The 12,646-nt window shown below is 39.3% G+C and overlaps 1 protein-coding gene across 1 annotated transcript; it reads left to right on the plus strand.

Annotated features, from left to right (window-relative positions):
* The first annotated feature begins 752 nt into the window (after nt 1-752).
* Nucleotides 753-12,172, plus strand: LOC138097992 (chorionic somatomammotropin hormone-like). Its single transcript, XM_068994197.1, has 5 exons — nt 753-911; nt 7,213-7,397; nt 9,038-9,145; nt 11,176-11,355; nt 11,981-12,172. The coding sequence occupies exons 1-5, from the start codon at nt 857-859 to the stop codon at nt 12,170-12,172; spliced, it is 720 nt and encodes a 239-aa protein (XP_068850298.1). The 5' UTR covers nt 753-856.
* The last annotated feature ends 474 nt before the right edge of the window (nt 12,173-12,646 follow it).

Consider the following 12,646-nt stretch of genomic DNA (forward strand, 5'->3'; position numbering starts at 1 on the left):
TTGAGACACTACACAGTTTGCATCTCCAGTGGCTAAGACAAAATTCTTTGCGAGGATGCTGCAGATTTGCAGCGGACCCACACACAAGGTATACATAGATGGAGTTGGCCACCCACTGACCTCCCTGAAGGGCAGGGTACAGGAAACCCATCCCAGGGCAGAGGAAGCCTGTCCTAGTTCTTTAACCATAGACATAGACCACCATTACCACTGAGGAAGAGTGTGGTCTTTCTGTAATAAACGTTAACACATATATATTTAGATATTAAATTTTAACACTACAAGTCAAAATTTAGATAGTAAGAGAATAAGATATATAGGGTAGCCTATATATTGGCTTCCCAGGTGGTACTGGTGGTAAAGAACCCACCTGTCAATGCAGGAGAGGTAAGAGACACTGGTTTGATCCCTGAGTAGGGAAGACCCCCTGGAGGAGGGCATGGCAACCCATTCCAGTATTCTTGTCTGGCGAATCCTCCTGGACAGAGGAGCCTGGTTGCTACAGTCCATAGGCTCTCAAAGAGTTGAATACGCCTGAAACAATTTAGCATGCCTGCATAGGGTGTAGAGAGATACTGAAATTTTCTATTGCTCAGCGCACTGGTCACTTGAAGGCCATCATCACTGTGATCTTTTCCCTATTGCTCTTATGCAGGCACCAGCATTGATAAGAGAGAATACGGTAAAAGAGAAGCAGTGATAGCTCCACCCCCAGGGCGTGAGTAATCAGTAGCATCCTATTTCAGGTTGCCAGGTTTGCCTCCTTAGGCATTCCCACTACAGATCTCCATTCTGTCTTTTTGGGCCATCTCCTCATCAGCAGCTGTCCTCATCCTAGGATTTCTCTCCGATCCCCATGGCTCCAGCATCCAGCCACCATGAGCACCAATGGATTTGCAACCTTGTTCGAGGTATATAAGGCTATGGCATGGATTATCTGTGTGGTTCCACTCCATCTGGACTGTCACAGATCAGCTACTTCACTCTCCAAAGGCCTCAAATGCCTCCCTTCTGCCCAACCAATTGCCCTGAATGCTGAATCTCTCCCCTGCTCCAGCTCCCTGACCCCGTGGTGCAAATTGGTTCTGCTTGCTTTCCCTCCTTCTTCCCTTCATCCTAGTGAGTTTTGCATGAATCTATGATTTCCTTTCCAGTGGTCAGGAACTCCTGATACATCTCTAGAGGTACTTAAATGTGCATTAATTTCTTTTTTTAACACCATCCTGTAGAGAAGGGGGACAAGAAAAAGCAAATGAAGAAAAATACGGGAAACCTATTGAAAATGTGTTAATTTCTCATTTCCCCAGTATCCCTTGACTCCCCCATCCTGCAACACAAATCAGTGCAGCTCACGTTTTCCTAGACTTTTCTCTAGGTGCAGAGAGTGGGGGACAGTCTCTAGGTGCAGAGAGTGGGGGACAGTCTCTAGGTACAGCATATGGGGCTTCTCATTGTGGTGGCTTTTCTTGTTACAGAGAACGGGCTGTTAAGTACACAGGCTTCAGTAGTTGTTATATGTGGGCTCAGTATTTGCAGTTCCTAGGCTCTAAAGCACAGGCTCAATAATTGTGGTGCATGGGACTAGTTGCTCTGTGACATGGGAGATCTCCAGATCAAGAATTGGACTCATGCCTCCTATATTGGCAAGCTGATTATCTACCACTGAGCTTCCAGGAAAACTCTGTACATGAATTCTAGATGCATCCATGGAGAGAGATGTACTCCATGTCCACCTATTCCTCTACCATCTTGTTGACCCCAATGTATGTATGTTTCAGAAAATATTTTCCTTTTCTATTGAGTTCAGTAACAAAGCCATCACCTCACAGGTTTACTGTTTATTTTTTTGTAAAGAATATATATAAGCTCCATTATCTTAGGCAATTTCAATTATACAGCACAATCTTATCCCTTATAATCACCACGCTCTACATTAGAGCCTCAGACCTTATTAAATGAGAATGTGTAACCTTTTAGAAATCTCTCCTTATTTTCTGCACCCTCCAGCTCTTGGCAATCACTATCCTGTTCTGTTTCTGAGTTCCAATATTTTTTAGATTCCAAATAATTGAGATCATATGGTATTTCTCTTTCTCTGACTTATTTTACTTAGCATCAGGCTCTCCAGTTTTATCCATTTGCCACAAATGGTATAATTTCTCCCTTTTTTTAATGGCTAAATAATATTCATACACACACACATATATATCATATCATATTATTTTAATCTGTTCACCTGTTGACAATATTGAGATTGTTCCTCTATCTTGGCTACTGTGAACAATGCTTCAATGGACATGGGAGTACAAATATCTCTTTAAGATAATGATTTCATTTCCTTTGAATATATATCCAGAAGTAGGATTGTGATTTCCTTTTAGTCATTAAGCTGTGTCTAACTCTTGTGACGTCATGGACTGTAGCCTGCCAGGCTCCTCTGTCCATGGGATTCTCCAGGCAAGAATACTGGAGTGGGTTGCCACTTCCTTCTCCAGGGAACCTTACCAACCCAGGAATCGAACCTGGGTCTTTGAGGTAAGCTTTGAGCTTTGAGGTAAGCCAGAAGTAGGATTAATGTATCATATAACACTACTCTTTTACATTGCTTGAGGAATCTGCACAGTTGCTTTCCATGGGAGTTGCACCAATTCACACTCCCAGCAACAGTGCACAAGACCTACTGTTTCTCCATACCCTCATCAACACGTGTTATTTTCTTACCTTTTTGCTAACGGCCATTCTAACAGGTACGGTGTGATTTCACTTGTGCTTTTGATTTGCATTTTCCTGGTAATTATTAATGTTGAGCAGCTTGTCATATACCTCTTGGCCATCTGTATGTCTTATTTGGGGGAAAAATGTCTATTCCATAAAGCTGTAGCATATATTTTGTTTACTGTATTCCGATATACAAAACTCAGTTGCCTATCCATACACCAACAGCAAACTATCTGAAAGAGAAATACAGAAAAGTATAAAGATATAAAGTAATCAAAACAGAATGGCATTTGCATAAAAACATGTACACAGGTCAACAGGCCAGTACAGAGAATCCAGAAAGAAGCACACACCCATGTATTGTCAATTAATATATGACAAAGGAACCAAGTATATCCAATGGGAAAGGATGGTTTCAATAAATGGTAATGGGAAAACAGGATAGTTGTATGCAAGAAAATTAAACTACCAAAAATAGATTTAAAATTTAACATAAGACCTTAAACCATAAAACTCCTAGAAGAAAACATTTGAGAGAATCTCCTTGACATACGTCTTTGCAATATTTTTTTTTGTTTCACACAAAAAGCAAAGGCAGCAACTGCAATAATAAATGATTGAGACCACATCAAACTCAGAGGCTTCTGCACAGCAAAGAAACCCATCAACAAATCAAAAGGCAACCTATAGAATGAAAGGAAATATTTGCAAATCACATATTTGATAAGGTGGCATTCTATCATGTATACTATCATGTAAGAATTGAATCGCCAGTCTATGTCTGACGCAGGATACAGCATGCTTGGGGCTGGTGCATGGGGATGACCCACAGAGATGTTATGGGGAGGGAGGTGGGAGGGGGTTTCATGTTTGGGAACACATGTAAGAATTAAAGATTTTAAAATTAAAAAAAAAAGGAAAAAAAAATTAATATCCAAAAATATATAAAATTCATACAACCAAAGAGCAAAAAAACAGAAATAAAGCAAATTTTTAAAAAATCAAAGGAAGAATAAGGGTATTGTTAAATCTGGAGGTTAGAATGTAGATGAGAGACACAACAAGCTTTTCCTACCAGAACAACAAAAGCCTATGTTTTCCTTCCATTGCTTCCTTTCATGTCCACTCATCTTTTTGGCAATTATAGTTCTCAGTTCACATCCTTCATCAAAAGCAACCACCCCACAAGGAGCTGTAATAATATGTGCTAGTTTGTGTGCTACTGTACAAAGACTAACATTTACACAGTTACTAATTAGAAGCACGGGCTGGAATCAAGATTGCTGGGAGAAATATCAATAACCTCAGATATGCAGATGACACCACCCTTGTGGCAGAAAGTGAAGAGGAACTCAAAAGCCTCTTGATGAAAGTGAAAGAGGAGAGTGAAAAAGTTGGCTTAAGGCTCAACATTCAGAAAACGAAGATCATGTCATCTGGTCCCATCACTTCATGGGAAATAGATGGGGAAATAGTGGAAACAGTGTCAGATTTTATTTTGGGGAGCTCCAAAATCACTGCAGATGGTGACTGTAGCCATGAAATTAAAAGACACTTACTCCTTGGAAGGAAAGTTATGACCAACCTAGATAGCATATTGAAAAGCAGAGACATTACTTTGCCAACAAAGGTCCGTCTAGTCAAGACTATGGTTTTTCCAGTCATCACGTATGGATGTGAGAGTTGGACTGTGAAGCTGAGCACCAAAGAATTGATGCTTTTGAACTGTGGTGTTGGGGAAGACTCTTGAGAGTCCCTTGGACTGCAAGGAGATCCAACCAGTCCATTTTAAAGGAGATAAGCCGTGGGATTTCTTTGGAAGGACTGATGCTAAAGCTGAAACTCCAATACTTCATGCGAAGAGTTGACTCATTGGAAACGACTCTGATGCTAGGAGGGATTGAGGGCAGGAGGAGAAGGGGACGACAGAGGATGAGATGGCTGGATGGCACCACTGACTCGATGGACATGAGTTTGAATGAACTCTGGTAGTTGGTGATGGACAGGGAGGCTTGGCGTGCTGCAATTGGTGGGGTCACAAAGAGTCGTACACGACTGACTGACTGAACTGAACTGAACTGAATGATATAAAGGGCAAGGTAATTAATTGTCAGTGTTTACCACTCCATTGTTCTCTATATTCTATCTCAAAATTGAACCAGTTAGTAATGAAACATGAATTAGGGGATCTCAATAATATTTGGGTAGAATATCTTTTAAAAGTGGGAGCATTTATGGATATTAATTTGGGGGGATTTATTATTACTATTTTGATTGTATTCCTATTAATTATCTGATACATCAGGTTAAGAATTTATTATAAGTATTAATGCCAATATAAAGACACATAGTACTGAAGTTACAGCAGCTAGAAAAAGACAAAATATGAGGCAGGAAGTGAAATTCTAGAAAGTCCGCAATGGTATCAAAATAAAGGGCAGTATTGCATGGAGAGAAAGCTAACGTCTCATAGTTGTTTGAGGCACCAAGAACAGCCAGATGTGAAAATCCAGATTAATTTGAATACCAGAAACTGGACCAAAAGGAAAATGAAGTTCAGAAAAATATGGTGATGCTAAAAGCCAAAATTTAGACAGCAAGAGGATACAGTAGGACAGCTGTAGATACTGAAATTCAGGAATATATGACAGCAAATACATTAACAAGCATCAGGAAAAACAAAGAAAAAAAGGGTCTGAAAAATAAACCATCAAGAGGTTGGGTAGTCTGATTAAAAGAACAAGAGAACTGATAGGAAAACCAAAGTACAAACACTTGTGTAAACAGGAGAACCAGATGATGCTCAGGAGAGAAAGCCTGGGACTTAGTGGACCAGAGAACAGAAGACACCAGCATCAAGAACACAAACTCTGGAGCAGGGCTCATCTATGCATTTCTGGGAAGAGCCCCAATTTCATTGCTTGGGCACAATAGCACCTAAAATTGTTATAGGCAGAGAGTATAGCTTCCTGGGAAACAGTGGCTGACTTTATTGGGGGGCGGTCCAAAATCACTGCAGATAGTGATTGCAGCCATGAAATGAAAACACGTTGACTCCTTGGAAGGAAAGTTATGACCAACCTAGACAGCATATTAAACAGCAGAAACATTACTTTGCTAACAAAGTTCCGTCTAGTCAAGGTTATGGTTTTCCCAGTGGTCATGTATGGATGTGAGAGTTGGACTATAAAGAAAGCTGAGCACCAAAGAATTGATGCTTTTTGAACTGTGATGTCAGAGAAGACTCTTGAGAGTCCCTTGGACTGCAAGGAGATCCAAGCAGTCCATCCTAAAGGAGATCCATCCTGGGTGTTCACTGGAAGGACGGATGTTGAAGCTGAAACTCCAATACTTTGGCCACCTGATGCTGATTCACTTAAAAGACCCTGATGCTGGGAGAGATTGAGGGCAGGAGGAGAAGGGGGTGACAGAGGATGAGATGGTTGGATGACATCACCAACTCAATGAATATGAGTTTGGGTGCACCCCTGGGAGTTGGTGATGGACAGGAATGCCTGGCATGCTGCAGTTCATGGGGTCCCAAAGAGTCAGACATGACTGAGTGACTGAACTGAAGTGAACTGAACACTGAGAAAAGGACAAAAGTGTTTATCAGTTTATTTTGCTCAAGCTTCAGCAACAGTCCTTCCAATGAATATTCAGGACTGATTTCCTTTAGGATTGACTGGTTTGATCTCCTTGCAGTCCAAGGAACTCTTCAAAAGTGTTCTCCAACACCACAGTTCAAATGCATCAATTCTTCGGTACTCAGCTTTCTTTATGGTCCATTGCTCACATCCATACATGACTATTGGAATAACCACAGCTATACTTATTGTCTCCTATATAGTTTAATTTTGAAAAAGCACAAAGTTCCATGCAGGAATTAGGTGCATATTTGTCTTTATGCGTAACACATGCATATACACACAGAAATATATGTACACAAATATGCCTGTGTTATATGAACTATTATTCTCCTTGCTTGTTCCAGTAAGCTTAGATGTTCAGAGATATAGTCCCACAATTCTCCAACTGAATTCTGCTTTTTGAGAGTCATTTCTTTTACTTTCATCACTTAATTTTAAATAACCATTTTATTCTTAGATACCATAGCACTATACGACTAAGAGAAGAAAAAACCTTAAAAATTCTAACGTTCTTCTTTTTCTGTCCCTAAGTCATGTCCAACTCTCTGCAACCCCATGGACTGCAGTATACCAGGCTTCCCTGTACTTCACTATCTCCTGGAGTTTGCTCAAACTCTTGTCCATTATGTTGGTAATGCCATCCAACCATCTCATTCTCTGTTGCCCAAATCTCCTCCTGCCCTCAATCTTTCCTAGCATCAGGGTCTTTTCCAATGAGTTAGTTCATTGGATCAAATTCTGCTCAGGGCAACGGGGAGAGATTAGGCTTCCCTAGACAGGATGGCTTTTGCTAACCTCAGGCTAATACATCATCTCAGAGTGGTTCATGTTTTTATTTATGCAGGGTCCCGCCTGCTTCTGCTGCTGGTGGTGTCAAATCTAATCTTGTGCCAGGGTCAGGAGAACTATCCACCATACTGTCAAAACCAACCTGGCAACTGCCAGATTCCCCTTCAAAGCCTGTTTGGCAGAGCAACAACGGTGGCTAACAACAACTTTAAGCTCGCCTGGGAAGTGTTCAACAAATTTGTAAGTACTATACTTCTTGCTTATTTCCATAAGAAACCTTGGTGAAAATGAGTGGGCTATTTTATCCTTTAAACAAAAAGGCTGCATCAGCCAAACTTCAAATAATACACTTCCTAAGTCAAACAAGGCATCAACTCATAAGATGTGTAAATCAAAGAAAGGATCAATTTCATGAAATCTCAAAGATTCTTAAAGAGTGAAATATCTGCTTCAATTTTCTTCTAGTCATTTTAAGTTAAAATTTTTCAAATTTAAAGCACCTGTGTTTGTCATCTTGAAGGTGTGTGTTAGTCGCTTAGTCATGTTCTACTCTTTGCAACCCTGTGGACTGTGGCATTCCAGGCAAGAATACTAGAGTGGCTTATCATGCTCTTCTCCAGGGGAATCTTCCCAACCCAGGGATTGAACCCATGTCTCCTGCATTGCAGGCAGATTCTTTACCATGGGAAGCTTGGAGTCCCATTAAATAATACCATTGACTCAGTGGATTAAACAACAGAAACGTATTTCCTCACAGTTCTGGGGACTAGAAGTCCCAGATCAGGGTGCTAGCAAGGTCTGGTTCTGGTAAGAACTCTCTCTTCCCAGGTTGACTTCTTCCTGTGTCCTCAGAGATTGAGGGAGTGGAAAAGAGAGATAGAGGCAGAGACACAGAGACAAAAGAGAAATCTCTCTGGTGTTTCTCCTCATAAAGACACGAATCCTATTGATCAGTGTCCCACCCTATGAGCTCATTTAACCTTAATTAATCTTCATAAAGGCCCTTTTCCAACCACAGTACACACTGAATCCATGTCAGGAAAACAAAATGATGATAGTTTTTTAAATGCTACTAAACATTGTCTTGTGTTCCCTGATAGCTCAGTTGGAAAAGAATCCACCTGCAATGTGGGAGCCCCTGGTTCAATTCCTGGGTAGGGAATATCCCCTGGAGAAGTGATAGGCTACCCACTCCAGTGTTCTTGGGCTTTCCTTGTGGCTCAATTGGTAAAGAATTCGACTGCAATGCGGGAGACCTGGGTTTGATCCCTGGGTTGGGAAGATCCTTTGGAAAATGGAAAGGCTACCCACTCCAGTATTCTGGTCTGGATTATTCCATGGACAACTCCATGGGGTCGCAAAGACTTGGACACAGCTGAGCAACTTTCATTTCAAATATTGTTCTAAGACTGGCCATGAATAGGTTTAGAAGTACAATAGAAGGATTGGTTTAGAATTGGAACCAATTATTCTCTTTTTTTAATATAAATTTATTTATTTTAATTGTAGGTTAATTACTTTACAATATTGTATTGGTTTTGTAGCCCACTGTAGAGCAGACACTGATAAAAAAAAAATTGTGCTCATGTTTCTATTTGTGGTAATTTTAGCATTTCCTGTCCTAATATTAACCGGAAAGGATGAAATTAAACCTGGGAAGAGCAAAGAAGGGAAGAGTTTCAAGTTTAGAAAAATTAGGTGAAAAACAATTGTTTATAGCAAGAATGGGGAAAAATAGGGAAAAGAATGACATTCAATTGTTATGTAACCATCATTAAAAAAATTATACATCTATCAGCTGTGTTAATATTCTGGTAATGAATTCATTTATTGAGTGCCAAAATAACCCTACGGAATTTAATGTGCTTGATCACTCCCAGGATGAACAGTATGGCCAGGGCATAAACTCCGAATTCAAGGTCATCAACAACTGCCACACTTCATCCATCAGGACCCCTAATAACAAAGGAGAAGCTAGAAATACAGAGGTGAGGATTTTACCTGGGTTTTTCACTCGAGCAACTGAGACAGTTCACTTGTGTTACTAGGCTTTAGATTATTAGAGTAATAGTAACTGCACATGTAGAGAAATGTGGAGGAATACTAAGCAATCAAAGAGAAATTACATTATGCAGTTGATAACATATGAATAGAATCAAGTGATGACTAAAGATCTTAGTAGCAAAGAAAAAAAAAAAAAACAGATCTATCAATTCCCATGCAGATAACCTTAGTTTAACCAACGCATTAGGTCCAGGATTGCAGCTATTATACTGTATGAAAGCATGGGTTGAATGAAAATTCTATGTGTAAAATATAAGGTTGGCCGAATTCATGGATATATAAGAAATACAACCACAGTTTTGAGTATTCCCTGTGACCAATGATGCCTACATACGAGTCACTCCTACACTGCACCATTTGAGACATTGCTTCTGACTTTCAAGGCTCTCCTGATTCTTCTGCTTCTCTGAAACCTACTTCATTATCATTCTCAATGATTCCTCTGTCACTTTTATTCTTAATTATGAGTCTCCTTCCCAAATGTCCTATAAAATATCATGTTTTGCTTCTTATGGTTGCAACAATTGTCTCTGTTCTGATGAAAACACAGTCTACAAATCAAGCCTCAATCATTTATCCCAGCTCAAACTTTTTTTCATTTTAATTATTCCTTTCTGATTCCCACATTAACCACAATCCTAACATTATTTAAAATATTTTCACATACATCTTCTCTTAAATACAATCTCTTCTCTTACTAAAACTTTGTTAATAATATCAACATTCTTTCCATCGGCTCAGCATCTTAAAAATGGAGATGATAAAATGAAGGAAGAAGGTCAAGGAGAAGAAGGATGTTTTTAATTAATTTAAAATAAATTTAAAATTTACTGAGGGCTGTTACACTGGCATATAATTTATAAAGTGCTCTGTGTTCATTACTATGCTTAATCCTCACAAAAAATCCTGTAGCACAGTGACTGTTATTACACTTCCTGAGATGAAGAAACCAAGGCTCAGAAAAGTTAAGGGATTTGCACCCATCACACAGGTAATAAGCAGTGAGTCTAGCTTTCATCCAACTCAGAGCTCTCACTCTTCATCTTTAAGCTACAAAGCCCCCTTGAAAACTATGCTGCTCTCACCCTAGACTCTGTATTTAATTACAGCTCCTTAGTCTCCCATTATATTTCTAATGCAATGCCTACTTGTCTCTTCTCTGCTCTCCATTTCCTGTACCACTAAAGTATTTCATGCCCATAAAGAAATCAAGACTTTTAATTAGAGATATTCAGCCCCTGGGAGTTTCACGCCCAATCCTTGTAGTAGTGGACTGAGTGGAGTGGACCCTCCATTGTGAATCCCACTGATGCTGTTACTAAAGACAATACTGTGCCATTTTCTGCCCCTACACATGTCAATAGAAATGGGTCACCAGCAAATGGGACTGGTGTTGGTATGGATTGAGGAAAATGTGTTTAAGAATTTCATGTCTTCTTCATTATCTCCTTGTTCAAATATCATAAAACTACCAATCAGGAAATGAATACATTAATGAATGGTTTCATTCATTAATACAAATGAATCATTGGGTGAACATGATGTGGGCACGGGTAGGATCCACGTTTCCTGAGTCCGGTACTCTAGGCACATATTGAGTTCCAACAAAATATTTAGATTTCTCTCCCTGGACAAGCAAAGCATTCAAATATAAAAGAACTCACTGAACATATGGTCTAATTTCAGAGGGGAAAAGAAAATATTTCATGTTCTAAATTAGAATTCATCAAAAGGATGACTTGAGTGACAGTTTTTTTAAAGAATTTCAGCAAAGTATAAACTAATAATATACATTTTATAATTTTATATCCTTAACATCTTTAAATTTTTTGTATGCACAGAGGAATAATAAAGGGGTTTTTTATATGCTCAGCCTCTCTGAGCAAAAATCACATGTTACCAAGCCCACTGAATTATGTTTATTTTAATGAGATTGTTTCCTGTGGTTGTTTAGGACAAAATCCTGTTTAAGTTGGTTATCAGTTTGCTACACTCATGGGATGAACCTCTGCATCATGCAGTCACAGAGCTGGCAAACTTGAAAGGAGCCTCACCTGCTCTCTTGACAAAGGCTCAAGAGATTAAGGACAAGGCCAAAGTACTTCTAGAAGGTGTGGAAGTGATACAAAAAAGGGTGAGCCATCTCCTGAAGCCTTCTTTGCTTTCCTTATGAAAGAAAAAAGATGACCTCTGAATTGAGGAATGAGTTTTGAAACATCTCACTTCGTAAGGACAAGATTCAGGCCTTCTATATTCTAATTGCTGTTATATAAAGCAAGAGCCTAATCATTCATAATGCTAGATTCTATTGTAAGTGAATTAGAATTCAGCTACAATTTTTGACAGGTGCAGCATTCCTTGCATGGCACACAATTCCACCAAAAGCTAGCCTCTTGCTGGGCACATGTGGTTGAAATACTTTCATGGGTAAGAGAACTGGAGCATGGAATTTGTAAGATCAATGTTTTCTTAAAAGCAACCCAGGGGATCTGCTACTGAACGTCTGCTCATATTCTTTCTTTGTTCTCTTCAAAGCAAAGGATGAGAGTGGAAAGGAAGGAAAGATGAAGTCAAAACCAAACTCATACTTGAGTTCTGCTTCTTGATTTTAGATTGCTAACAGATTTTCCATACACTGGCTCCAAATCCATGTCGAGAGTCTCATAAGTCTTCCCCAATCTTAATTTGATAATAAGAAGGAACAAAGAAGAGCAAATACTAATAAAACTCATAAAATTCATTATCTTTTGGGTGCTTAGATTCATCCTGGAGAGAAGAACGAGCCCTATCCAGTGTGGTCAGAACAGTCCTCCCTGACAGCGCAGGATGAGAATGTGCGCCAAGCTGCTTTTTATAGACTGTTCCACTGCCTATACAGGGATTCAAATAAAATTAACACCTACCTCCAGATACTTAAGTGCCGATTGACCTCATGCGGAGCCCAGAATTAACCCAGCCAATCCTGAGATGGTTAGTGATGATCCATCCCGTCAAAATCTTCTTTGAGTTTTATAGCTATTTAATGCATGATTGCGTCTTATCTGAAACAAAATAAGCACAGATTTTATAGAGATGTCAAAATCTAAGAAGGAAATTTGTCAATGTCTTTATCTTCATTTAATAAAAAATCTAAAGAAAATCCACCCCTACCTCTGAGAGAAAGAATTTCCTATTAAAATTGGTCACAAATAGTTTGAACTGACATGACTAAGATCATTAAAGAGCTTACTAAAGAATCACACAAAATTATTCTGGGTCAAGTTATAAGAATCAAAGAATTAGATAATTACTCATTGTGCTGGTCATGCTACCAAGAAGACTGAATTCTGAGAATTCTTTATGAAAGCAAGCCACAAACTGTCAGCCGATTCTGATATTGTCACAGTATTACAAGTGAGTGAAGTCGCTCAGTCGTTTCCGACTCT

This window comes from Capricornis sumatraensis, chromosome 22, assembly GCF_032405125.1.
Source record: "Capricornis sumatraensis isolate serow.1 chromosome 22, serow.2, whole genome shotgun sequence".
Lineage (NCBI taxonomy): Eukaryota > Metazoa > Chordata > Mammalia > Artiodactyla > Bovidae > Capricornis > Capricornis sumatraensis.

Bases quoted from the DNA above. Each gene is read 5' to 3' on its own strand.
- LOC138097992 (XM_068994197.1), top strand. From the start codon at position 857: ATGGCTCCAGCATCCAGCCACCATGAGCACCAATGGATTTGCAACCTT. The intron at 912-7,212 runs GTATATAAGGCT...TTATTTATGCAG, and splicing joins GATTTGCAACCTTGTTCGAG to GGTCCCGCCTGCTTCTGCTG. The intron at 7,398-9,037 runs GTAAGTACTATA...GATCACTCCCAG, and splicing joins GGGAAGTGTTCAACAAATTT to GATGAACAGTATGGCCAGGG.